Raw genomic sequence first — 27,360 nt, forward strand, 5'->3', positions numbered from 1 at the left:
GAGCCTTGTTCGTGTTCTTTGTCTGTTTGCTAGAGTACCTATCCATCACCAAATACTACGAGATATAACCACACAAACCGCAATCATGAGGACGTCAGCTTTCATCTCGGTCCTCCTCGCGACAATCGTGTCAGCACACAGCGTCATTACCTATCCCGGCTGGCGAGGAAACAACCTCATCACCAACGCAACATTTCCCTACGGCATGCAATGGGTCTACCCATGTACGTCCCCATCCTCTCCTCTTGACCGTGTCAACACCAATTAACAGCATCAGGCGGCGGTCACAATGTCACGACAAACAGAACATACTGGCCCACAAGAGGCGGTGCTGTCGCTTTCCAGCCCGGCTGGTTCCGCGGCCACGAGACAGCCTTCGCCTACGTCAACATGGGCTTTGGCGATGAAGGTCCTGACGGCGGCCCAGCAAACATGACACAGCCCGTCGTCCCCATGTTCCAGATCCTCGGTCCCACCAACAATCCCTTCCCAGGAACCATCTGCCTACCTCAAGTGCCTCTGCCCAAGAACACCACCGTCAAGGCAGGCGACAAGGCTACAATCCAGGTCGTAGAACTCGCCGTCCACGGCGCAGCTCTGTACTCTGTACGTCCCTTATCCCCCGAAATTTTGTGGTCAAGGAAAACTGACTAACATGCTCAGTGCGTCGACATCATCTTCGCCGAACCAGGAGACAAGAGAATCGCCGAAGTTAACGAGACAAACTGCTTCAACTCCACCGACATCGGCTTCGCAGAGATCTACACCATCACGACCAAAGCGTCCGGCTCCGACGCCTACGCTAGCGAATCCGGCGCGACACAAACACTGCGCCAGCTCAACATGGCAGGCTGGCTACCGCTCGTGGCAGCGGGTGCATATGCCCTGTTTGCGTGATTGATGAGAAACCGACACGAAAGAAAACTGTACAAAGCATAATGACTGGCGTTTTTTTAACGGGCGGGGAATTTTTTGGCATATCCCTGGATTTGATTTGGTACTATTATTTATATCCTTTCATTTTTATCTTTATAATGTTGCGGTTGTCCTGAGGGGACTGAAATATCTCACGTGGTATGGTGTTGGAGGAGCTTTATGTGCTTCATTCATTTGAGACACTGCGTAGAATGAGAATCTACGACTATTCAAGTTCATACATTGTGCCATTCATGTGATAAATAGTCGCAACAATGAGATGCCAAGTTTTGATGTGAGATGAAACAAGACGATACCTCACAATTGAGATCAATTGACAGACTCCTCTCACAACGCCGGACATCACTCTCACTACAAAGCGCTTGTGTACAATGTAGCACATTCGTCTACCGCTAATTCTATGTAATTCTCTTTTGATTCCGTACATCCGTCGTTCCACGTCAAGAGTAACCCGCCTTGGCGCTGCAACGGCCTGCATACCCGTCACCATCTTATCACATTCACGGAGCGACCTTAGCGCACTCGGCCGCAACAGACTTGACACGCTCCTCAGAGCTTCGTCCAACAGCACTCTGGATCCACCCCTTGATACCGAGATTAGCCGCCTCCGCCTTTGATGCGGAGAGCAGCGTGCCGAGCGCCACCAGGGCGCGGTATAGAACCTCTGAGTCTGTCTGACCATCGCGGGAGAGGATCGTGCCGAGAAGTATGGCGAGACGGCGACGCTGGTCGGGTGTGAGGAGACGCTCGCGATGGACGAGCACTGAGAGGTTGATTGCTGCGGTTGTGGCAGCGATGAGGACGTTGCGGTTGAACGGCCCGATGGGTTCCGAGGAGACACCAACGATACGCTCCAGGAACGAAATGGCTTCGTCCGATTGAGCACTAACAATCGAGCGGCCATTTGCAGTGGAGAATATGTTGGCGAGGGTGCGTAGACCCATCATGGCAGCATTCTCATTGGGAGTCTCGCCCTTGGGTAGAGAGGACGCGAAAGCGAGGTCGAGAAGGGAGCCAGCAGTTGGGTCAGAGAACTGAGCGACAAGAGGGTACTTCGCGACACAGCGGAGGAGATCAAGACCAGCGAGACGGTCTGAGTAGGGCCATTGTGTAAGTATGCGGACAAGAAGAGGCAGGGCTGTTTGGGGAACGGGTTTGTTAGACTCAAGTGCGGCGCGCAGCTCTGACAGCAAAGATTCATCGGATGGGTTCAAGGCGGCATCCTTCCGACCCGATGAAACCATGTTCTTGTTGACGGTCAAGATTTTATTGAAGATGGCTGGCGCTGTCAGTGATTGAACAAAAGCACAGAGACGAAAACTTACCTTCGTATTTGGCTGCTGTAATGCTGAGATAGTCCTTCTGAGGGAGCACCTTGGGCTGGGTGTTCTCACCAGGTCGGTATCGCGACTCGGTGCCAAGAGGATCTGGTCCGCTTGGCTCTGAAGTCTGACCAAGAGTAGCTCCCTTGGTATTTTCGGTAATGAAGTTGGCAACGTTGTCAAGATACGAGAGCGGTAGTTCATTGTCGCCCAAGAACTTGGTGGCTCGCTCGTAAGGGTTCTCAGAGAGATTGTAAGGGAGCTTCAGAGGAGGCTTGCCATCCTCAATATCGACATCAAAAACGTAATCATACATCTTGCCTTGGTACTCAACCTTCTTGCCAGTACTGGCGACAGCATCAACGACAGTACCGACGTTGATCCATTGCTGTTGGCTCACTGACCACGTATGAGCAGTAACATTGCCATTATACTCCTTGATCATCTGAACCTGTCCCTCCTTCGTGCCCGCCTTAGTGGTCAGGAACTCAGGGCCAGGGAGCTTCTCCTTGTTGACACCCCCGACCTGTTGCTGAGGGATCGATGACGCCTTGACAGACTCCTCAAACTCCTTGAGTGTCGCTTGGTCGGCAGTACGGTCGGGACTTCGTGTGAAGACGCGGGCAATGCTGTCGCTGGCACCCGTAACGATGTCGCCGGTCTCGGGGTTCGCAGCGACCGTCCATACCGAAATGGCGGGATGTGTGATTGTCTGTACACATTCGGTACCCTTCCATACCCTGACGGTACGATCCTCTCCCGAACTGACCAGCTCACCTGTCGGAAGACTGGCCAAACAGTAAACAAAGCTTTCGTGTCCATGCAGCTCGGCGACTTGTTGACCATTCAGCTTCCACAGACGGATTGTTCCATCGTTGCTTGCGCTCGCAATGTCTGCACCACTGGGGTGACCGTTCGGTACACGACAGAGGGCGCGGACAACGTCAGGTGTGTGGATGGTAGAGCTTGGCGACACCTCACCGGCGGTAGACTGCCGCAGGTCAAAGATACGGATGCTCTTGTCGGCACAGCCAGTCACTACTGTGTGCTCATCAAATGCAACAACGCTCCAGACGGCCATGCTTTCGTGGCCGCTCAACGAGAGCTCTGTTTCCCATTTCTGAGGACTCCATACCCGCGCCTGGCCATCCCAGCCGCCTGATACCAAGTATTTACCGTCGGGTGAGACATCGAGCGTGCAAACGTTGTGAGAATGACCGATCAAGAGGCGTTCGGCGTTATCGGAGCTGGAAGCTTTGGGGGACTTGACTTCGATGATGGTATCCTTGCCACCAGAGACAACATAGCCATCTGGGTGCTCACTGGACGGAGGGAAGAACGAGATCGAGTTGACGTATTCGGAACCACGGCTGACCAGGGTTGCGTCGAAGTTCGGGAGAGATGCTTGGGTGCGGCGCCATATGCGGACGCTGCAGTCGCGGGAGGCGGTTAAGACGGTATCGGGAGAGGGGAAGGTTGCGGCTCGAACCTATCGATCCGTTAGTGTTTCGAGATGCAGAGAAAGTCGCCTAATAAATACCTACATCGGATTCGTGCCCGACCAATTGCGCCGACAGCTTGAAGTCGGTCATTTTTCTGGAGGTGGGTTTGATGGATGGATGATGAGAGTACGTGACACTGCTGAATGCAGTGGAGGGGGGAGCTTGATGAATTGACTGGACGGACGATGATGCAACAGGGTCAAGAAAGAGAACGGCCTGCTATCTCTCTAACCAAGGGTAACGCCAACGACAAAAAAGGATGAATCACAGGGAGTATGAAGAGGTTGTATCGTCAAAAAATCATGAAAGGAACGGGAGGAACGTGACAAATCGTACCTAGAGTTGATCGTTGGTCAGTAATGGAAGCTGATCGATTGATTGCCCCTTCCCGTCAGATCTGTCCCGTCCAGCTTAAGCCACAACTCAATGCGTCACGTCACTAAGCACCAGCCACCTCCACTTGGCCGGCATAAAGTGTCGCTCGGGCTTAGATGTCGTGAACTATCGGGCATTATTGCTTCGCATTTAAGCATACATTCCATGGGAAGGCTAAAATTAGATTGCTGCATATATCATAAGTTATTGTTCTACCTTTATGGTGATACTGCTTTAGCAAGAGTTGGGCAGAAATAGCTGTTGAGGGGACTCAGGGGAGAGCAGTGCTGTATATATCTTGCATGGAATTCCGGTCGTTTTCACAACACTACACGCTGAACCAAAGACACTCTACACATTTAGGCACCTTCAGGCCCCTTACTATCTGTCTCACAAAATAATTCCTTGTCCTCTACATCAATACCTTTGTCTCTCAAGTCAAGTCAAGATATTGTAGCCCCCAATTATACCCCGCTTTGTGGCGGTGCCCACCGGCAAGAAGGACCCCGTCGTGTAACCCCGCCTCGAGGCTGCAAGAAAACTTAAGAACTCTACCCTTAGAGATCAAATTATTAAGGCAGCTCTAGCCAAAGTTTAGGCTATTTTTACTGGGCTTATTTTGGCATCTTCATTTCAAGTCCCAATCCCAAGTTTTCTTGCTCCTCAAGGCCCGCTGCTCAAGTTGGGCAAGCGTGACCCTGTCATTTTGAATGCGCGCCGCTGTTTCCTTCCCTGTCCAACCTGTTTCGTCCTCCCCGTCTTCGCAAATATTTGGCAAATCCATCACCGCCCTCCTTTCCTCTCCTCTCCTCTCCTTTCTCTTCAAGGGGGTTCGCTTTGGGGGCAACATTCACGCTTTCTTGATCTCACGACACGACCCCATCCAATCACGACCTTAACGTTCCGCTTCTCTATCTCTTTCCTTCAAGTTTTGGGCCCATCATTGCCATTTGCTCGAGAAAGACGCTCTACACTTCTGCGACGACACGCGACAAGCTCTGCCACGAGTCACGATCCAAACCACTCTTAACGACGCATACGACTGTTACGGCCTCTCTCATTTCCAATTTTTGACATCCTCGAATAATATCGGGTATCTTGCTACTCTATAGACCGACATCGAATAGTACAGCTGGCCGCAATTGGCTAGACTCCATCAACGAACCAATTCCCCGCTTGTCTTCGCTTCTCTGTGCTGTCGCAATGGCTTCCGAACCTCGACAATACCATCCTCTCACCTGCCACGGCCATTCCCGACCTGTTCCTCATATCGCCTTCTCTGGCTTTGAGAAGGAAAATGAGAAGGAGATCGAGAAGAAGACCGACAGCTTCTTTCTGATCTCAGCCTGCAAAGGTTCGTCAATGTCTTGTCTCGACAGAGCGCATATTGACACGATATAGATGGCAACCCTATGCTTCGAAACGGCATGACTGGCGATTGGTAGGTCCCTGTCCACTGGATCTGGTAGCTCCTCTGACTTGCATAGGATCGGCACTTTCATCGGTCACAAGGGTGCTGTTTGGCAAGCTAGACTGAGCCCTGATACCTGCAGCGCAGCGACTGCATCGGCTGATTTCACGGCGTGAGTATTCTCCGTCACAAAACCCAACACCGCTGACATTTGCATAGCAAAATTTGGGACACCTACTCCGGCGAGTTGCTCTATACGCTCCAACACGATCACATTGTCCGTGCGATTGCCTACCCTCCCGACAACTCGGATCTTATCGCGACCGGCGGTTTCGAGAAGAAGTTGCGCATCTTTGATCTCTCCGAGTTGTCTTCTACTGGGTCCCCTGCTACAATCCCCGCCTCCGCTGGCTTCGAGATCGGCGAAGGCGTTCATACTGGTTCGATCAAGTTCATTTGCTGGACCCAGGACCCTAACATTGTTGTGACCGCATCCGACAAGACAATTCGATGGCTCGACCTGCCTAGCCGGGCCTGCATCCGACATGAAGTTCTTGATGGAGACATCAAGTCTTGCGAGATGGTGTCACTGGATTCCCAGTATGCTTCCCCTACCGACATTGGTGGCGGACTACCAGTTCTCGCTGTTGCTGCTGGCAAGACGGCGTACTTTTGGGGTGGCCGCAATGCTATGGATGAGCTCAAACGCTTTCCTCTGACCTACACTATCGCTAGTGTTGCGCTCGATCTCAAGGGTCGCAAGCTAGTTGTCGGCGAGGAGCCCGGCACATGGGCCAAGGTTATCCGATACGACGATGGAAAGGAACTCGATGTACACAAAGGACATCACGGACCTATCTGGTCAATTGCATTTTCGCCTGATGGCAAGATGTATGCTACAGGATCGGAGGATGGTACCATCAAGCTTTGGAAGAATTGTGAGGGCTTCTACGGGCTCTGGCGCGGAGGCGGAGAGAGAGTCGCAGAATAGGAACGCAGACTGATCTCTACATCCACGGACAATTCAGAGGCGGATGCCAAGTCTGAGGTCTCGTTTACTACAAAGGGTAGTAAGCGTGACATGGCAAGTCGCGCGAGTCTTGGACGCTCGAGCAGAACTGGGGGCAGCGAGCAGTCGTACCGAACAGGCAGTCCTCTTGGGTACCTGTTCAACCATCATCCCTGGTGATGAGCTGTATAATGTCGGAGTTTGTTGACAGATGAATCATGCATTTTGAAGGGAGATTGAGAAGTTTTCTTTGTTAGACACGACACAGTTTAGTGGAGATGGCCTCAGAGGCCGATGATTGAGGCAACAGATTAAATACCTATCTACAGACGCTTTAATACAATAGTGTACTATCAGCTGTCTAGTTATCCAATCCGTCTAGTCAATCCAAATCTCAATACCCTCATTTCGCCTGACTCTAATCCTATCGTCCAAGTAGTCTATGTACTCTCTATCTAAAGAAAGCTCATCTTGTCTACCGAGCCACAGTTAGTCAGTCTCTATTCTACGACCAAGATCCCAATTTAGGGGGCGCATACTTAGCATTGCCCAGAAAACTTACCAAGAAAAGATCATTCACAAAGCGTGGACAACTCTTACTTCTGCAGCTTACAAGGGACCGCCTACTAAGGACACGCCTACTTGGATGCTCGTATTTCAGCCTCACGCATTGCTCGGCGATCAGCCTCTACGACCCGACGGTCAAACTCGTACTGGTAAGTACGCTCATACTGGGTCTGGCGGTTGGACCCGCTGTCGTCGAACTCCGTAATCGCACTGCGGCTCTTGACGACAACGGCCCAAGGTTCATCCTTGATGGTTGGGATGACTTCCCAAGGCTCGGTGGTGTCCTTGGGCTGGTTGACAGTATTCTCCTTCTGGTCGCGGTCCTTATCTTCGTCGGATGGGCCTTTGATGAAGGCGGTCACCTTCTTTACTAGCATCGAGAACATGACGGGCTATGTGCACTCGGTAGCTAGGGATGGTGAAGAGGGTTGTCGTGTAAGGTAGTTCAGCTCAGGTGTATAGGCTGATGTCGGTAGTCGAAGGTTCATTGAGATAGTGAAGAGGTCGTGGTGTCAGGTGTCCAAAAATGGGTGTGAATAGGCGTTGGTAGGATGGAGAGGATGGTTGCTGATCTTAAGGAAGTTCCGGCTGGAAGTGATGTCGAGGATGGATGAGGAGAGGAATGAGAGGCCAGAGAATGGAATTATATACTGTCAATCTCGAGGCGATGCTGCCGCCGTCCAGAGATCTCTTGTTCCACTGGTACTGGCGAGTTTCGTCGAACAGCCAGTATGTATCTCTGCCCATACCAGTCGATGCACACGCACAACTGGACATCGCAGTGGCAGCGCAGTCGCCAAGCTGGAAGCCTAGTTCATCCAGCGGCGCGAATACAGGAGATCGTCCTGTTCGCGCGCATTCATCTCGAGTTCCTCTCTCAAAGTGCGAGTGTCATGGCTGTTCGCGAGATCACCATCAAGTTCATCATGATCGATGAAGTCCCACTCCTCGCCGGTCTCAGTATCTGTAACAGTAATGCTGGGGTTGCTGCAAAGCTGGTACTTGGGCTTCTGCTCCTTGAGATGCTGCTTGGGGGTCTTGGAGAGGGTTGACCAGAGGGTCTTTTTGAGGCTCGACATCACGCGCGAGGCTTTCTTGGTGACCTTGCGACTGGCGTCGGAGGGAGATGTGAGGTTGAACATGACTGCGATGGTGTTTTGTTGTCGAAATACTGGAAGTAGGTGGTGTTGATGGTGGTGTTTGGTTTGACAATCAAGACACTCGTCGCAGGTTGCTTGGGGCGCAAACAGAAGACTAGGCAGCGGAAGAGGATGGAAGAGAGAAAGTAGAGGCTACCTAGGAATTGAATGGAAAGTGTTGTGCATTTATTCTAGTGATTGAGAGTGAATCAGCGTCCACGGCGATTGTTCTCGATCAGTTCACTGATTCAGACGGCTTGTGCGCGAGCACTGGCATGCGTCACAGAGGGATTGACAAGCAAGAGAGCCCTATTATTAGTCTTATAAGAGTTAGAAAGCCAATAGAAACCTCCGAGATAATGCTAGATGAGCCTTTGATGAAAAAGGTGGTTGAGAGCTGTTCGATTGAACATCTCTGGTGAGGGCGGCTGTTCCAAAACTTCAGCCTGTCGCGATGGAACGGCGGGAATTGGTCGAACGCTCTTAGAAATATTCTAATGGACCTAGTGATACAGGAAACGGTGAATATTATGTCAAAAGAGCTGTCGTTGAGCGCGCGCAATGGAGTGGCTCGATGGCGATGATTGACGATTGACTAGCGGAACGAGAGCAGTGATATCGCAACATGGCATTTCTCGGGATTAATTCACCATACTGGCTACCTAAAGGCATTAAAGAGACCCATAGATTATGAGACAAACACTCTATCTCCGTATCTTTGATGTTGAGTGGCAGTCTTGGACAGCCTTAGAGCATCAGAGAACGTCTCATGGCGGACCTCAATATGCTGCAGCAGGATATCGGAGATGAGTCGCAGTCATTTGGACATGATCTAATGGACCGGGCGAAATAATCTATGGAAAGAGCTGAGTCAAAAGAGCTTTCGTTTGTCGTGAGTGGTAGAGTGTCTTGATGGTGAAGGTGGACGATTGACGATTGTGCAGCAGAACCGTGAGCGAGGACATCACAACAAGGGCCCCAATTGGGCTGGTGTCACTTCATTGATCTTGAGAGATACTCAAGAGGTCCCCAACTGTCCCTCATCTAGTTGATCTCATTATCGTTGTTTGGAACGGCAGCGTTGCCCAGTCTCGCAGCATCAGCGAGAATGTCGTTGCGGACCTGAGCGTTCCACGACAGCACATTCAAGACGACTTGAACTTTCCCACACATGTTTGAATGACCAGAGAGACGGGATTTACTGGTAGAACTAAGTCAACAAGGCCCCACTCGTTGTATGCAATGTGTAGCGATCTTGATGAATGACAACTGGCGATTGCGCATAGAGGGACGAGCGGCGACACTGTAACCGACGACCTAACTAATTTATCTCATATTAGTGAGCACTAATATACAGAATAGAGTTCCCCTTATCGGTTAAAGACGAGTTGATCTCAGTTTATTGATATTGGGACCCTGGGACGCGGTGACCGAGAGTCTTGATCAGTCTCACGATTCAGTGAGATGAACACAGCAATTCCGGGCAACAGAACATTTGAGATAGATGGAGCACCTTCGAACATAATCGAATGGACCGAGCGATACTTTTAATTGTAGTGGCCAAGCAATAGAGCCTTCTTTCGCTCTTGTTCGATATGGTGCTTACGATCACGATTGAAGATCACGTCGAGAGCAACGAGCGGCGACGTCACAACACGGCGCCATGATCTGTACTCACTTTAATGAGCCGTAGCATGGATTTTCAAGTCTATTCAGTTAGATATTTAGCACTTCATCTCGATACATCTAATACTGGGGTTCTCTGGCACGGTCGTCGGCAGTCTTATTGAATGTCGTCGGAGGACTCAGCCGCGACATACCTTGTGTCATGACAACAAAGCAATCGAAGTAAGCAGTGTTCTTTCCGACATACTATTTTGAGCCGAAAGCTATCAATTACTGTGAGGGCTGGGCCAACCGAGCTTTTGTTTGGCATGAACAGACATGCTTCTTCGACGATTGATCGACGATTACGTACAACAACGAGCGACGACATCACAGCGTGGCGCCCAATGGATCACAATCACTCCAGTGAGCTTTGACATATGCATAATTGATCACTTAACTGGTAAGTGAGAGTTTAGTCTCAATAGATTTGATGTTGGGATCGTCAAGCGCGAAAACGGCAGTCTTCGGCGATATCCAACGCCAAAGAGATCGCGGAACTCGTTGTGCAAATGGCAGAAGAACAATATAAATGGATAAAACTCACACAGACATACTATAGCAAGCCTTGCAACACAGGGAATCACTAAATCTGGGTCAACAGACCTTTTGTTCGGCATGGAAAGACATGCTGCTTCGACGGCCGATTGACGATCGTGTACAGAACGACATCACAAGAAGACTTGTGATTGACCAAACTCACCATAGGAAGCATGACTGCATTCAAAATCGATCTGCTAGTAAGAAAATAAGTACTATACCTCGTTATATTAATTCATAAGCCCGTTCGATGCGACAACGGCCGTCTTGGTCAGTCTCGTGGAGAGCATTGTCGCGGACCTCAATTGGCAGAAGGCCACAACTCATGGCAATAGAACAATCTGGATCACTAGATTGATACCAGGCACCATATAGTAGGTCATGCGACACAGGATATCACAAAAGTGAAGCCAATTGAGCCTTTGTTCGTGGCGGGCGATGCTTCGATGGTCAAGTGACGAACGTGCAGTGAGACGAACAGCCACGACATCACAACAGGACAGTCCAATCGTCAAGTCTCTTTCTAGAGAGCCTTCAGTCTCTTCATAGGGGACTATCGATTGGTTTGATTGCAGTTTATCTCCCTATCTTCCTTCTATGAATAGCAAGCAGCGACTCGTGATGGGAGAGCACAGTTGAGGTGCATCACATCACATCGCATCACATTGCATCTCGTGACAGTAGACTTGCTTTTATAGACCGCGCGACAAGCGATCTATTGATCCTCTCGAGATATCAGCTCTGCCAAGTCGCATGCGGCTCTGCAACGACACTTACGCTGGCCATGACAGAGCTGTCGCAGTTGGCAACGCTGCATCTCACAACAACGACTGCTAATTCGGACCGACCATCTCCACGAGCCTACGTGAAGTCGTCACTCATTTAGATCTCTCACGATAATTAATTGGTAGCATCCGCGACGTGTGACTCTGCGACGATGCCCTCATCTACTCGGTGTCGCGATTGAACCAACTCGTCAACCCTTCGCCGTAGGGCATCACAGGCCAAAGATCAGTAGATACGCATTGAGCCCCAAGTAACTCTCTCGAGGCTTAAACTTGTCTAGGTAGTAATCGCAATGACTGTTTCTGCAGAAGAGCCCTCCTTTTGCGTGTCTGGCCATGAACAGCGCAGTCGCGGTGATTGAACCAACTCAGCACTTTCGTGACATGATGTTGACTGCGACGCTACTCCGTAGACAAATTGGACTAAAGAACCTGGGTCGATTAGATTTCAATTATTTCTTCTAGAACTTCCACTTCAGAGGGTCATATCATAAGACGCGGCTCTGCGATTTGTCCTCGTTGAACGACGAGCAGCGGTCGCAATTGAACCAGCCCTACAATGATCACCTCACTTCATCTCACTTTACATTACCCTCCCAGACTCTGATCTACAAGACATGAGCATCAATCGATTAAAATTCAGTTTCTACTTCATTACCTCTCATTAAATCTCATTTACCGACTCGAGATCCGACATCACGACGTCTCGGCTCCCGTGCCGGCCGACACGGAGCCGGACTTCAAGCTCAGTCACCAACGGCAAATGGCCAACGCACGGCAACAGTTCCGCTTACATAGTAGAACTCAATTCCTTCGACCGCTAAAAAAGAACCGCCGCTTCCAAAACCCCCCCCGCCTCTTCCGGCATCGCAATTGTCAACCAGCAAGAGCACGAGTTTCACGCATGCACGCAGCCAAAAGAGATAAGAATAGCCAGCCACCTCCACTCTGTCAAAAGACTTAGCGCACAATGCCATGTGGAAAAAGCGCCAAGATCTTCAACTCGACCTTTAACATCACCGGATCCGTTGACAGTGGATCAGTCTCATATCAATCTCACACAATCATTCAATGAGATTGTGCCTCGTGCCAATTAACTTCACTGGAGGGTCCCAGATCCCATATCCCAAAGATTAAAATCGCGGCTCCGAGCTGTCCGGTCCACGGTGTCAAGACCAAACGAGAGCAAAAATTCCTTACACATGGCTTAGGCATCTTTTGACGTTTGCGTCTGGAACGGGCTACGACCGGGATAAGTTCTTAAGGTCTCCTCCTTGAATCTTGGCTACGAATCAAGTGGATCTCAACTCATTGCTAGATTGGCGAGCTGAAGGCACCGTGTAGCCCAAAGCAGAAGGGAAGGGTGTCGATCAGTGGGCAGTGCGGGATGTTACAGTGCAGCAGGCGAATTGAGTGAGATTCGGCAAACAAAACAGAGAAGAGGGAGATCCTGCAGCGATGGCTTGGCTAAGATGAAGAGGGGGGGACAACTAGACTGCATTATGCAGTGAAGGATGCACTGGGCATATGATGTCGATGCACGTAAAGCAGGGAAGAGAAAGATGGCAACGAAAAAGGATGTGATGAGAAAAGACCTTTTGTTGCAAACGAAAATGCAAGAAGGAATAGGGTGGCTGATTAAATTGCCTGGGCAAGTGAGTGTTCGTGGATTTTATGAGACATCATGTTTTCTCGCTGTTGGTGTCACATCTGAACCATCCGGGGTCGAACACGAATTGAGGGGAAAGCTAAAAGAGGCAGAGGCCTCAAGACAAATGGCCAACGCCAACGCCAACAGCAACGCCAGCGTTTTTGTCTCAGCGTAGCATTCAATAAATTAGAGACAAAAGAGAAAGGAATGTCTCGAGTTACAGCACATGAACGCCACAACGGAAACAACGTTTGACAAAGGACGAAAACGACACCCGTGAATTTGGGTATCAAAGCTTAGGTAGCTCATGTGGAGAAGACAAGACGAGACGAGAGAGAAGAGGACAGAGCTTCTCCCCCCGCCCGCCCGAGCGAGCACCAACTGAAGCATGAGTTTATGCAGGGGTCCATTGACTGTGTGTACGCATACACAGCTTCAATTGAGAAGAGCGGAAATAGCTTCAGGTTGTACAAGGAAGAAGAAAAAAAAAAGCTTGGGTGACATCACTTCTCCCCCCCTCGAACGATTGAGGGGAAATGACAGGGAGCAGATGAGAGAATGGAAAGAGTCGAGATGATCGTGCTGCGATGTACAAGCACGGACACCGGACGCTGCCGCAATCGAACCAAGAAATGTGATAGAAGAGGGTAACTCAGATACTACGGAGACGAGAGGGACGGGATGAGATGAAATGTCAGCGCTTGTGAAGCAATTGCCGTAAAAAGAAAAGAAAAGAGACGGGAGCCTTTCTTGGGTACATCATGTATTTTGCAGTGAGAGTCAATTCAATTTGCGGAGAGTCAGAGACAGAGACAAGCAGCATTCCATCGACACACACTGTTTTATGGAAATGGTTAGCCGACGCGGCCCGCTGCAGGGACGTTTTACGCCGGGCCATGTCATAAGAAAAAACAAAAAAAGACACTAACAACAGAAATTCAATTCATCACTCTAAACTCAATGTAACTGTGACTGATTCAGCTGCGCAATCCCGTGAATTAAAATTTGTGGCTGATTTAGATACAGCACGGGCAGAGGAATGACATTGAGTCAAGATGCTCTGCCTCGTGGAGAAAAAAAAAGTGCGGATCCGAAGCCTTGATGATTAGCTTGACACGCTAGGACAGGGCTGATTGACATGCCAATTTCTGTGGGGATGATCAACAGACACTTCAACGTCATATCGATCCTTCACAAGATTCAAAAAAACAAGAAACCGAGGAAGAAATACGATGGTGAAGAGGATCATATCAGAGTAGACATCTGCAATTGCCCATCACTTGCTCATCGCGATGAACAAGTCCCTTGCTGCTCAAAACCCCTTCAACGTCACCGTCTGTGTCTCAGCCCTCCCTCTCTAAAGAATTAGATGCCACTAGCCGCGCCGCAAGATGCCGCAAAAACATGCCGCAAGCTGTCACCCCTTCTCGGTGTTGCTCTCCCGCTTGCTATGGTGAAGACCCGGTGAATCTCGAGACCTCATTAATTAAAACGCGCCGATGCTGTAGACAGGCCCGCGCTTTAAATGGCGATTCCCGAAACACCGTTCTCGTGATACCGTAAAACACACCATCAAACGGACGACGACAGGCACGTTTCGACGATTATTTCCCGCGATGCAGCCCAGGTCCCTTTTCTCGTCAGGATTGGTGGGGGAGTACATCTAGTCTAACACGTGCCCTCCGTTCCGGCCCCCTCCGCTCACGCGGGCATGGGCAGGTCAAGCCCAAAATGGGCTGTTGGCAAGATCAGGCCACTTTTTGGAGTTGAACCCCGGTTATTTTCACCACCGCGGGTGAAATATCGACGATGCGATGGGGGTCAGTTTCAATGATGTGCAGCTCTTTGCTTTGCTTTCTTTTTTTCCCGGGACAGCGGACGGGAGGCTGCTTTAGTGGTGAATCATCGACCCATTGCGACGTAATTGATCCGAGGAGCTGTGACGATTTTGTGTCTATTCAGAGATGATTAGGTTCATTGAGGTAATTATACGGACATGTCTCGGGAGAGAAGTGATGCTGTTTGGTGGATGAATTGAGCATCGCGGGTAGAGGCAGAAGCGCTGCGTTGGAGATGGAGGTTTGATTGAGAACAGACGTCGACATGGGCTGCATGCACGGCATTCAAACAAGTGGGAACACGAAAACATGTGTATACAGTATCTGTCTTTCTGTATACCCTCACATCTTGCATCACAATTCTCGTTCCTGGATTGCATTTCCCTTTTAAATGTATCCGCTTCATGCTACGCGACGATAACACAATCCCTGACCCCCGGACCGGTCTCGACCATGCGATTTGATCATATCAGCATGTAAATCTGCACGTTTACGATTATTTTCCGACAATTTGTCTCACTGCGACTCCATCTTCGGTGTTCGCCAAAATATAGAATGTTTCTAGGCCTCGGGATGTTTTCTTGCGCCCACGAAATGTCCAACGGCGATTGACACGCTGCGCTGCGCGGAACAGTGCCGGGGCTGGACGGACGTGGGGTGGGGGGCATCGATAGGCGAGGAGCGAGTTTCTGTCTCGCTTCGGTGAATGCGGATTAACTTGTGAATGAATGAATGAATGAATGAAAGAGACGGGAAGTGTTTAGTGCTGTTTTATTTTTACATTCTAGCTCTGGTTTGACTGGGCTGAGGCTGATGGTGGATACTGTCTCACGAATTATTGAATCCTTTTGATGGATATGCTTAAGAAATGGCCGCGTAGCGCAGTGTCTGAGCATGCATGCACTCGATGTGTTGTGTTACATTCACCGTTGGCAAGTAAAAAAAAATGCGTGTCTCGGCACAAACCCAACGCCTCAAACGACAATGTCTTGAATGATAACAACGTCGCTCACAGCTTGATATCCCGCCACGGGACAGCTTTCGTTTGACAAACGGCGAGCCAGAAATGATTGACTCGCGAGTCATGATTGGGCGGCACGGACGAGTCTGACAGCTTGCGAGACAGGGATCAGCGCTGTTCTGGACCTTCTGGAAATTCCGAGGTGCATCGGGTAAGGAATTCTGACAGCTTCTTCACTCAATTGCATTAAACCCGGAAGCATTTTTAATTCGGTAGATGCTATACCACGACGTGTCAACATAACCTAGCTGTCAGCATCAATTACACCAGGTATTGGTAGAGAAAAACGCATGTAATTGGCACAGCGGAAATCTTCAACAGCCTCGCTTGCATCCTCACGCACAGGGCACTCGTTGGCTCTGGTAGACAGCCATTCAAGTCTAGAGCGCGGCGATCAAAAACGGACGGACGGGTGGAAGCATTTCAGCCGCTGGGAATAAACGGAGTTCGATTGCAAGCGCATGTGCGTAGCCGCTCACTTGGGTGTTTGACTGGTCTCAGAATTTAAAAAAAAAACAGGGTTGGTTATTTGAGATCTCGATGAGAGTAGGTAGATACTTGTTATGGCAAACGTTGTGAAAATCGCATTCCCTGAATTTACAGGGGGAGTCACCGAGGTGAGGGAGCCCTGAAGACAGTGGACGGAAGACGGAGTGCGAGGACCCCCGGGAAACGAGCGAGAAAACGACCCATGATGGGATCAAAAGTGGTCAATTAAGTTGCCCATCCTCTAAATCCCATCCCGTAGCCCATGTGCTAGCTGTCTTCTGTGTCCTGTTTTGTGTCTGTCTGTCTTGTCTCTTCCCGGCTCAGTTATCCTTAGCTTAGCTTAGGTATGGATAGTTAGTGTCTACCCCCTGGACAGGGCCCTTAGTGCTACACCCCCGCCAAGCTCGGCAGCCCCCGCCGCTCGACCAACGGGTCGTATGACGCGGAACAGACTCGTCGGGCGCTGTCGCTCTGTGCTAGCAGCAATTGAGCAGCGTAGGGTTCTTTTTTATTTTTCATTTGTTCTTGTTTCCATGGTCTATATATCGCTTGCCCCGTCTGACCATTCTCTGTTTCTGGAAGCATAGCCATCGATATCTGAATAACATCACAGTCCTCTCACACCACGCAACGACCTCTCTCTCTATCTCATCTACAGCAGCATCTCGTCTCACTCACACACACACACCCTCGGCGAGTAATAGACATATCCACACGCCCCGAGCAGCAAAGATACAATACCATACAATATCACCACCTCAGCCCTTCAAGCACCACCATCAGTCAACCATCGACTCTGCGAAACCTCACAATGGCCGACATATCATTCGACTACTTTGACCATCCCCAGAACAAACAGGTATGTTTTGTCGGTCCTTTTTACCCTACAGCACAACGAACCTTACCTCACTCTAAACCCTGGCCCCAAAAGAACCCTTGTCTGGGGCATTTTGCTTCGTTTATATGGCACATGTTTCCCCTCCTTCGTCTGCCCCCTCACCTCACCTCACCTCATCTCAGCCCACTCTGCCCAATTCGAGTTACTCGACTCAACAACATCTACAATCTGTCAATCAATCTCATCTTTATATCAAGACTCTCTCACCACAACTCACCCCATTTACTCTCTTACTCTACCATCTCATACAAGCTCATCTCATTGCTCATCGTCTTGATCACTCTAACATTCACCTCAGCACCTTGTTCCTACATCCTTCTACGACCCTGCAGACTTCAGCGGTGACTCGGCCCATTCTCCCGACTCACCACTCTCGCCCGTCTTCAACAACCCTTATCAGCTCCCCGTCTCCAACGACTGGGTCAACTGGGACGACAAGGCTACGCTATCACCTGATCTCGACGCCCTCCCCAAGCAAGAGCCCTTTGAAGGCATCAACCTCTCCACCATCCCATCACGGAACAGCATGGAGCTCAGCCCCGCCATCAACCCACACGACCTCTCTGGCACCATCCCCGATGCCGTCCCCTTCGGCAGAGTTGGCCTGAATGACATCGACACTCAGCCTCTCTTCCAGACTCCCATCCCCTCCATCTCTTCTCAACCTCCTCATCTTCAGTCCAACATGATGCACTCTACCTCCAACCCATCTCAGATGTCCTCCTCTCTCGACAGCATCAACTCCAAGGATGCCAACGGTCGATATCCCTCCCGCAAGCGCAAGTCCTCTGGTTCCGGAAGCTCTTCCTCCCGCTCATCCACCTCTCCTCCTCCCGCGACGCGTCGCCACTGCTCTCCTCCCAAGAAGACAGCCCACAACATGATCGAGAAGCGATACCGCACCAACCTCAACGACAAGATCGCCGCCCTTCGCGACTCCGTCCCCGCTCTGCGCGTCATGGTCCACCGTCTCGAGCAGCCCTGCACCGAGAACATGGAAGAGGACGCCGACGAGGATCTCGGCGGTCTCGCACCAGCACACAAGCTCAACAAGGCCACCATCCTCAGCAAAGCGACCGAGTACATCGCGCATCTCGAGAAGAAGAACAAGAGCCTCGCCCGGGAGAACAGCCAGCTACGGAATCGCGTTGAGGGCTTCGAGATGATGGTCATGTCGCGAGATCAGGGACCCCCAGCAGGAGTCTGGGCATAGAAAGCAGAGACATAGAATTGTGTGCTTTACTTTTACTTTGTTGCGATATTATTGCTTGGATCGGCACAACTGGAAACGCAATGCTTCGAGCTTGTGTGATGAATCATGATATCAGGCGTTTACTTCTGGCGTTCAAGACATGGGTTGGGAAAGGCATTGTGTTATTTCGGCGCATTGAGCGGACATTCTGCCATCATATGGGCTTCTACATAAAACGCAGGAATGGTTCCTGGATAGTATAAACAATCTCCAATACATCTAATGTCCTCTTCGATTTTGCTCTCTCCCAGTGACACTTTGCCCACTTTGCGACGCCTCTGATTGACTTTGACTCACGATGGTGCAAGTTGTTCAACAATTCACATGCGTTTGAGCCTCACCTTCGCTTGCTGGCCTCGTGGGTCCGTCCATGCAGGGACTTTAACGAGGGACGGGGTGTATGTGAGATGAACACGTGCATATCAGGCGTGACATCGGTAGATGGAGAACGAGAAACTGACGTGGCGTGATAGGCATCAGGCCACCATGGGTCGGTGGCTCAGACGGTTTGGTGGCTGATGAGGAATAGAAACGGGTGATGATGGTAAGAAGAGTAGCGGTAAATATCGTTGAGAGGATGATATAGAGTGAAGTGGTATGTTATGGGATGGTGAAGAATCGTGGTTGGGTTGGGGGTTGAGGGAGTTGGTAGGTGTCATGATGAGGATTGGGTGAAGTTATGATGGGGTCAATGACGACGAGAGGGGAAGCTGGCTGTAGCATTTTGACTAGTGAGTCTGTTCTACTAGGGTGGCTCAGCCATAAGGGTGACTGTTTGCTAAGCTCAAGTTGACGGAGTTGAGAGTTGTCATGATGAAGGGGCCAGGAGGTGAGACTTGAGCGTTGAGCGTTGAGCGTTGCTACAAGAGTCAGGCTAGTGTAGAACGAATATACCTTAGCGTGGGGCCTTTGATACTCAATTAACCATGTTAATTAAATTGCCTATACAGCGTTCAAAGCCGTATTGAGGTTAATTTTGTGTCAATTGCCTGGAGCGCAGAACATATAAGTGGCCTAACCTGGACAACAAGTGGAGGCTTGATAACCTATACCAAGCATGAGTATCCATAGGTACAACCTCGAAACGTCGCAACCATTACCATATCACGTCCGAACTACAAGACAGTATGTTAGACAGGAGAGAGTGACACAGAATATGATAGGTTATAATGATACGGCCTAATGCTACTACCTAGGTCGCTGCCATCAACTGAAGCCCCTGCGCGGTTGATGGATGGGCCTCGTCTATACATCAGTTGCCTTGTGAAATGTCACGATTAAGCTTAAACCAGATCCATATTCTGGCTACTACCAAACAGATCAATAGAACCACTTGGCTCTGAAACCTTCCATTACACTAACAGTAAATGGCAAGCCGACAGAGGAGGCATCAAGCAGCACCACTATTACTCCCAGGGGCAACAGTTCACACACACTAGTCATAGATGAAAGCGTTCAAAGCAACAAGGTCATACATTCTAGAGGCTTCACTGCTGAGGCGAATCACTTCTTCCTCAAGGTAACGGACCAAAGCCTTCGTGGCCAGGGATAACTACGGAGTTTAGCCAACAATTCCCTGAGCGAGAACGTTCGCAAGGGTGTCTTCAGGTGCAATATTCCACGAAACTCAAGAAACGCAACAGACATGGAGGAAAAGCCTGTTAGACAAGCTTATATGTATTAGAATTACAGAACAAGCATAATATGTGGTCTTGCACTATTGCTCCGTCCTGGCAGCTGTATTATTTGTGCGAGCGATTGGATCCACGAATGCTGCTAATCTGATCCTGCAAGACGAGTATATGCACCCCAACTCCATTTCGGTAAACTCTCCACTCTAGACAAGGACTGTTACTTGTAAAATCTGTCGATCAATCTATTCGTAGCCTGCGCGGTCTTTTATACGGAATCGAAGAGTGGGTGCCGTAAGAGCTCCTTGTCAGTAACCGTAGATGCATCTGTGTCAAGAGCCGCAATCTTGATGCTGACGAACCTTGTATGCTTCTGTCGCTAGGCTGAAGTAGAGAGCTCTTGTGGGCGCGTAGATGATAGTAGTTGGCAATTAGAAACAGAATAGTTCATAACAGAGGCTTCTACGATTTGCCAGCCTGTTCTCGTGTCATATTCTCTCTCTAAGCCAGCAGGCTGGACATTGAAACGAATACCAGGATGTCCACGACCATACTGTGCTGTCCCAAATCTTCCACGCGCCTACTCCCGGCTTCGCGGTGGTGTATCTCTTGCCATCTTTCTTTCAGTAACTCTTCTTGGTTGACTGGTACCGTAAACAATCGCAGCAGAGCGCTAATGTTCGCTTCTGCCGCAGCCCGCGCGCACCTGAAGGGGCCAGTCTTCTCATCAACATGAGCATTCTATCGCAGAACGGCGGGGGGAGATATCTGTGCTTCGAAATAGAGGGAATTTTCACGACGACGAATGAAGAAACCTGGAGTAGACGTTTGCAGGTGAGTGCCAAGCAGAGTTGCTCTATGGGGTCGTCGATGTGGGAGAAGAGGAGGAGGAGCAATTCGGTTGGAAGACGAACGAGAGTCGAAGATATCGTGGGCACTGCGCTTAAAAGCTGATAATGGATTCGTTAGATGAGTCGATCTGAGTATGAGAAGCGTGTGTTTACCTTTTGTGGAATGATAAAGGGCACCGGGTCATGCGGAGCCATCAATGGCTTTGAGATCGCAGTCGGCATGTCGCACAGCCAGTCCCTGACGGGTCTGCACTGGAGACTAGAGTACTGAGCGTGGAAATGACGGCAATAATCTTTGAGGAAGAAAGAATCGTTACTGACTTGGTTGACTTGCGTGTCCGTAGATGGAGCTGCGTAGTTATTACGTCGCATCGGCGTTGGCTGGGATGTTGACAAGAAGCTCGCTCAGGTACCGGCTTAGACACTGTCGGCCAGTGTTAGTGGTGAAGCAACTGAGGTAGGTTATTTAGGCGGCGGCCTCAGGCAGCAGCATTTTTACTGGATTTCAGTGTAGGTAGGGTCTTAGTGCTCAAACTTTTAATAATCCTTAGAAAGCCACTTCAACACCCCCTAAGCTCGTTCTGCTTTTCTACGAACTCTCTATTATTCTTGCACAGAAATCTAACCCGCTGTAAACAACACATCTTTGTCGCAGCAATGAGCACTTCACCTCCACCAACCCCGCCTTCAAGAGCACCAGGTGACCAAGAGCGGCGATTTAAGGATATTAGGTCGCCTTGCGAATGGATAGAGGACTACCGCCCAAGCGGCTTCCATCCCGTACACCTCGGTGATTTATTCAATGACGGCCAGTTCAAGGTGATCCGGAAGCTTGGAGAGGGTGCTTACTCAACGGTTTGGCTTGCACATGACCTGAGGTTAGTTAAATAAGACTTACCTGCATTGTTGTCAATGGCTTATAATATCCCTAGAAACTCTCGCTATGTTGCCCTCAAGATTCTCATCTCAGAGAATACAGAAGAGACTAGCCACGAGTTGCATGTCTTGCATCATCTTGCCAAGGTTGCCCCACAAGATGGGACAAGGCATGTTACTCAACTTCTTTCGGACTTTGAGCACAAAGGTCCAAATGGCATCCATAAGTGCCTTATCTTTGAACCCATGGGCCCATCTGTCAACTCTATGGTATACGAATTGCCCCAGTTCAAACCACGCAAGTATGGAATGAAGATTCGTTACCCACCGCAGATGGCGAAACGCATCCTCCTGCAGTCCTTACGGGGGTTGGAATTCCTTCATAACAATGGTGTTGCGCATGGAGATTTCCAGCCCGGTAATATTTTATTTTCAGTCCAGTCTATCGATTCCCTTGATGAGATGTCCCTCTGCCAGGAAGAAAACGTCCAGGCAAATTCAATCTCGTCTCCTGTAGAGAGGCTTGATGGCAAGCAAGACGAATGGGCACCGCGATATCTCTGCCTTGCTCAACCATTAGCACCCTACGCAAGTGTTTCCGAGAACCTCCGGGTCAAGCTATCTGATATGGGTGGTGGTAAGTCCCTTCTGCTCCCCTCCAGATCCGTTCCTACTTGAGATGTGACTTACAACGAGTAGCCTACTTTCTGAACGATCCTCCCAAGAAGCCCATCACGCCGCTTGGCCTACGAGCGCCGGAGCTTGTTCTCATGGGAGAGGTGGACAAGTCTCTCGACATCTGGAGTTTTGGCTGTCTTGTTTTTGAACTCGTCACCGGACAACCTCTCTTCTGTACTCCTGCATACGGTGACAAGACCGAAGAAGATGATAACCATATTCTTGAGCTCCAAGCAAAGCTTGGCCCACTTCCTGATGAGCTTTACAGCCGCTGGGAAACATCCTCACGGTACTATACAAAGGACAGAAAGCTTTACAATTGCCAGCTTGGTGGCATTGACGAGGGCGAAGATCCGCTTATGCTAGAACAGACTTCTATGGAGGAAGCTTTCGACTTGACAACCCCGGACTTGACTGATGAGGAGGCAGAGAAAGTCAAGAGGCTTATTCGTCGAATTCTTCAGTATGATCCCTCTAAAAGACCCATGATTAAGGATATTCTACGCGATCCGTGGTTTGTGTAGGATTAAACACCAGAACTAGAGAGGTGGCCATTGATCGGACTTTGGTGCGCAAAGCATGCAGGGGTCTAATCTACCTCGCTGGCGGTTTGTCAATAGCCCCTGCCACTACTCTTGCACCATATGCCTCGAACACTGATTTAGAACTCATTCAAACAGCAAGGATGGCTGGATTGTTCTATCGTTATGGCCTGGTTGCGGGGTGAAAAGACCCAAAGGTACGATAGGTCACTCGGACTTTTTTCATACCTTGATGTATTTTGCACCATTGATGACAGGGAGCCAGGAATTAGAAGGTAGTATGCCTCTATTGGTATAATTCTCACCCTCGTCTGATATCTTACCTCTATGGCTCCTTACTTTGGCCGTCGAGTCAAAGGTACAGTAGTCCTTGTGACATGGTAAATTCGTGTGGTCAAGATCTTGCCTTCCCTGGGAGCCACCGTCTGCATCGCTATCGCTGCCATAGCCATAGCGTGTCAATGTGAGGGCGGCTTGACGATGGGAACGGCGGCACTTGAATCAAAATGCAGCCTCGTGTGCTGGAGTTCCAACATTCACCCCTCTCGAAATAACTACGGGCCACTTTCTGTTCCGATGGGGATCATTCAGATTGCAGACTTCGATCTGTCTATTCGGGCAGAGCCAGTTCGAATGCATTCCGGTGCCATTGAGGGAGAAATCTACCGAGCCCCAGAGGCAATACTGAATACAGGCTACACATACTCTGCCGACACTTGGAGCCTAGGGGTCATGGTAATGCCAACTATTCCCATAAGTCCCTATATATTTCATGCTAACTTTTGAGAAGTTATGGGACTTGCTCAAGGGAAAGGGTCTTTTCAATTCTCCAGCCCCCGGCAACGCGGATGAATATGACGACCAATCGCACCTGGGCCAGATTTCTGGCTTGATCGGACCTCCACCGCAAAGTCAACTGTCTAGTGGCCAAAGAACTTCCATGTTCTACAAATCCAACGGTATGTGAGGCGGATCCTGAGCAATCAGATGTCACTAACCCGTGTGTGTGTTCAGGCGAGCTCAAGAATCCTGGCCTTGTCCCAGCCCCTGGCGATTTTAGCTTTGAGAATACCATCAGTTACATGAGCGGCGAGGAGAAGGCCAGGTTTATTCGATTCATCAAGAGAATGGTGAAATGGAGTCCAGAGGAGAGAAGTACTGCAAGAGAGCTGCTTGATGACCCGTGGTTGTATGAAGATTTCCCCCAAGACTAGAAAAGCAGTCCGGAAGGGCTGTCGCGTTTAGCGAGGGCGACATAGCTATTCCGGCAGTGAAGGACAAGCAGACAAAGATCCATGGACATAGACTCTGAACAGTAATGATCGGTGTCGGATTGAAGCCATCTTGTTGGGTCAGTCGCGTCTGCACCAGCAGTCCGCAGAGCTACACTTCGGGTTCATGACGTAGCTGTAGAATGCCCCCGAGAGACTTTATTGAGTTTCAGTTGATGTAGGCTCATTCTCGTGATCCTTATAGGTGATGGTTTGTTGCCTGGGGGGAATTTGCGTCGGGTTGGCTCAATCGCGAAGCAACACTTGACGAGAGGCTACCATCGCAAGCCAGCAAATCGTGAGCTCTATAGGAATGACGACCTTAATACTAATAAAAAATGTCCTGTCTCATAGCGACCATATTTTGGAGGCCAGGACTAGCTTGTTGCTGTCGTTATCGCCGAGTTACAGTAGTCTGCCACCACAGCACCCGCCCAAGACACAAAGTGTCAAAATCACAAAATCGCAAACCTCAAAAATAGCATAATAAAATAGCATCACCTGGGTCGCTCGAGTCTCAAATTTCAGTAAATCCCATTGTCAGCTCCAGATCAGTGTTATTGGCGCCAATATCATCGAATAGCAAACCGACTTTCTGCGACTGCCTACCCTATTGTTCGCTCTGTCGTCGATTGCCTCAGCCAACGGAAGGACATGTCGCAGAGCCACAAATCGAAGAAATAGTAGAGAACAAAGACTCTATCTCAAATATTTGAGCGTTGTAAACCGGATAATCTCTTTATTTTGATCGTATCTGCCTTGAGACTGGTAATATCGATGAGTTTCAGAACAGCTGTCTGATGTCCGACGCCCAGCAACCAAGGACGTGTCGCAAGGTCGCAAATAACGGAAATAATACAATATGTTAATGTTATTCTAATAGAGAATACCCACCAAGCCAGGAAAAACACATATTAGAACCATAAACAAGCTTTTGTTGCCGGAAACGTTGAGTCGCGAGTGTAAAGTCGGCAACAGTCATCCAGTCGCAACACCAGACGCACTTATCGCAAAGTCATAAACGGCAGAAAATGCGAGCACTGATAGCAATGTATTATTAAAAAGAGTATATTATGACCTAAAAGACCTTTTATTGAGCTAGAAAGGCATTGACGCCGGTATCCTCGCCGAGTTACGCGCCAATACTCGGTGATGGTTGACCCGGACGAGGTTGTCGCAGAGCCTCAAAACCTTGAGAATACATTTTTTGATACTGAAACTACAATTAGAACGGCTGCATCTATTGGCGAGTGAGCTAAGTCAAGTTCGAAGTGTATTGTCGCTGACAGTATCTCTGGGCTGCAAGCCCAGAGTCTACCTTGACCCATTCAAGAAAACATTGTCGCAAAGCGACATATCAGAGAAAGGACAGACTTAAGTACCAGCCGCTTAAAATATATGACATATGTAATTGCTGTATCTAGTTGTTGAGAAACCGTAGAAGCAGTATGGGAGTCATCAACGCAGAATTGCAAGCGAGCAGTCTGCAACCGTGTACCCAAAAGGACGCCACCGTGGGGCGCGTTATCGTGGAAATGCATCTATTAGTACCGATGAATCAATCCAGAGGTACCTATCTATTGTTATTGACTCTAGACTGCTCTCTAAAGGCGTTGTTGCTGTCAATATCGCGAACCTACAGTTGAACATCTGCATGAGTCCACCGTGCTCGCGACGAAGCAGTTCAATGCAAGAAACACAAAACAGAAAATCGCAGAGAATACGAGATCTATTACCAGGATATAAGTCTATTGAGTCTGAAATTTATTCATCTGTCTGTATTTGAACAAGAACATCATTATTGCTGCTGATATGGCTGAGTGACAGTCCTGCGTTCAAGGCCCGTCCGCGTGTCTACGAAGAGTCGCCCAGCTTCCACAATGATGAATATAATGTAATTAAATGAGCGATAACTAGTTAAGATATCTATAATGAGTATATTGATTCTCATAAGAGCCAAGTATCCCCATGGGGATGTCCTATTGTGATGTCCTCGCTCCCGCTCTGTTCGCTTCAATCGCTACTGAGGCATGACAACAGCTCACGTCGATCTGAAGGCGTAGTCCCCTTACTTTATAAGTTAAATATGTCACTTGGCCTGTAGGCGAATATTTCCATGGTCTTATCTTGAAGTCAGAGCTGCGTTTTCATTCTGTATCGCATGCCCTGGAGCGCTGAGTTGGCGATGGCCTCAACGCTGATGGCTGCGACGACGACGACGACGACGACGACGATGAGATGCACTACACATGACTCAACTGATTGCTCTAAATAGAAGGCACGGGGATCCTCTATAGTGATGTTTGGCAAGTGAATCGTCTTGTTGTGCTGCCAGTGTATATCCTGCTGCTCAATCCTCGGTCGGCAACGAGGCACTAACATCTGCACACGACGAGCACAAGACCGATTATCTTGACTGACACGACACACGACATCGGATACCGATACCCCATGAGTGCACGTATGAATCATCGACTACGAGCCGTGAGGACACGTCGTTACTCCGCAGCTCAATCGTACTGCCGATACGATATCACTCGCTACCTCCCGAAAAAGTCAATCACGTGCGGGATACCAATGACGAGAGATTTAAACAGAGATTCTATATGACTATCGTAGTGAGATAGGTAACTGTCAGGCTGCGATGTTGGCAAACAGCCTCAAGTTGACAGATCATGCTTCAGCTGCACAGGATCGGATGCCGACACCCCTCAGTCAACTGTGCTACTCAACCTCTCAGCCTATTTTAGCAATGAGACGATGACAGAATCAGGACATGGCTCTACTAAACCAGCAATACCTTGAACGCTTTCCACGAATTCTTCGCAGAAAGAGAATGCCCATCTGATGCCTCAACATCCGAAAGCGCGGGGATACTCGCCTCTTTGACAAGACCTGAAAGAGCTTGTGAAAACTAGTCTAACTTTTGAAGACCGAACTATAGTATTGGCAATTCATATGCCCCAGTACAATACGGTCTCCGTCATAAGTCAATGCATAATGGAGATGCTGGATGTAGATGGAAATGAGATTCTGCGTGGATCCTCCGCACTGTGTAATTTAAAACCAATCCTCTGTCTATGAGACATCCTCCTTTGTCTTGTCCCAATT

The 27,360-nt window shown here is 49.4% G+C and overlaps 7 protein-coding genes across 7 annotated transcripts; 5 read left to right on the forward strand and 2 right to left on the reverse strand.

Moving 5' to 3' along the window:
* Window positions 1-85: 85 nt before the first annotated feature.
* On the forward strand, window positions 86-897 carry FMAN_08581 (uncharacterized protein; the record flags this gene model as incomplete). Its single annotated transcript, XM_041835103.1, has 3 exons — window positions 86-224; window positions 278-606; window positions 664-897. 3 exons carry the CDS (start codon window positions 86-88, stop codon window positions 895-897), a joined length of 702 nt encoding a protein of 233 aa, XP_041685300.1.
* Window positions 898-1,436: 539 nt separating this feature from the next.
* FMAN_08580 (uncharacterized protein) lies at window positions 1,437-3,850 on the reverse strand (the record flags this gene model as incomplete). The annotated part of the gene is made up of 3 exons (XM_041835104.1): window positions 1,437-2,215; window positions 2,262-3,747; window positions 3,803-3,850. 3 exons carry the CDS (start codon window positions 3,848-3,850, stop codon window positions 1,437-1,439), a joined length of 2,313 nt encoding a protein of 770 aa, XP_041685301.1.
* A 1,488-nt stretch (window positions 3,851-5,338) lies between these two features.
* On the forward strand, window positions 5,339-6,537 carry FMAN_08579 (uncharacterized protein; the record flags this gene model as incomplete). Its single annotated transcript, XM_041835105.1, has 4 exons — window positions 5,339-5,489; window positions 5,537-5,576; window positions 5,623-5,718; window positions 5,766-6,537. The coding sequence occupies 4 exons, from the start codon at window positions 5,339-5,341 to the stop codon at window positions 6,535-6,537; spliced, it is 1,059 nt and encodes a 352-aa protein (XP_041685302.1).
* A 1,158-nt stretch (window positions 6,538-7,695) lies between these two features.
* On the reverse strand, window positions 7,696-8,264 carry FMAN_08578 (uncharacterized protein; the record flags this gene model as incomplete). Its single annotated transcript, XM_041835106.1, has 2 exons — window positions 7,696-7,891; window positions 7,957-8,264. 2 exons carry the CDS (start codon window positions 8,262-8,264, stop codon window positions 7,696-7,698), a joined length of 504 nt encoding a protein of 167 aa, XP_041685303.1.
* An 8,797-nt stretch (window positions 8,265-17,061) lies between these two features.
* Window positions 17,062-18,361, forward strand: FMAN_08577 (uncharacterized protein; the record flags this gene model as incomplete). The annotated part of the gene is made up of 2 exons (XM_041835107.1): window positions 17,062-17,109; window positions 17,447-18,361. The coding sequence occupies 2 exons, from the start codon at window positions 17,062-17,064 to the stop codon at window positions 18,359-18,361; spliced, it is 963 nt and encodes a 320-aa protein (XP_041685304.1).
* A 3,178-nt stretch (window positions 18,362-21,539) lies between these two features.
* On the forward strand, window positions 21,540-22,960 carry FMAN_08576 (uncharacterized protein; the record flags this gene model as incomplete). The annotated part of the gene is made up of 3 exons (XM_041835109.1): window positions 21,540-21,760; window positions 21,815-22,395; window positions 22,458-22,960. 3 exons carry the CDS (start codon window positions 21,540-21,542, stop codon window positions 22,958-22,960), a joined length of 1,305 nt encoding a protein of 434 aa, XP_041685305.1.
* Window positions 22,961-23,554: 594 nt separating this feature from the next.
* On the forward strand, window positions 23,555-24,192 carry FMAN_08575 (uncharacterized protein; the record flags this gene model as incomplete). The annotated part of the gene is made up of 3 exons (XM_041835110.1): window positions 23,555-23,713; window positions 23,769-23,937; window positions 23,993-24,192. 3 exons carry the CDS (start codon window positions 23,555-23,557, stop codon window positions 24,190-24,192), a joined length of 528 nt encoding a protein of 175 aa, XP_041685306.1.
* Between the last annotated feature and the right edge of the window lie 3,168 nt (window positions 24,193-27,360).

This window comes from Fusarium mangiferae (assembly GCF_900044065.1).
Source record: "Fusarium mangiferae strain MRC7560 genome assembly, contig: FMAN_scaffold009, whole genome shotgun sequence".
NCBI lineage: Eukaryota > Fungi > Ascomycota > Sordariomycetes > Hypocreales > Nectriaceae > Fusarium > Fusarium mangiferae.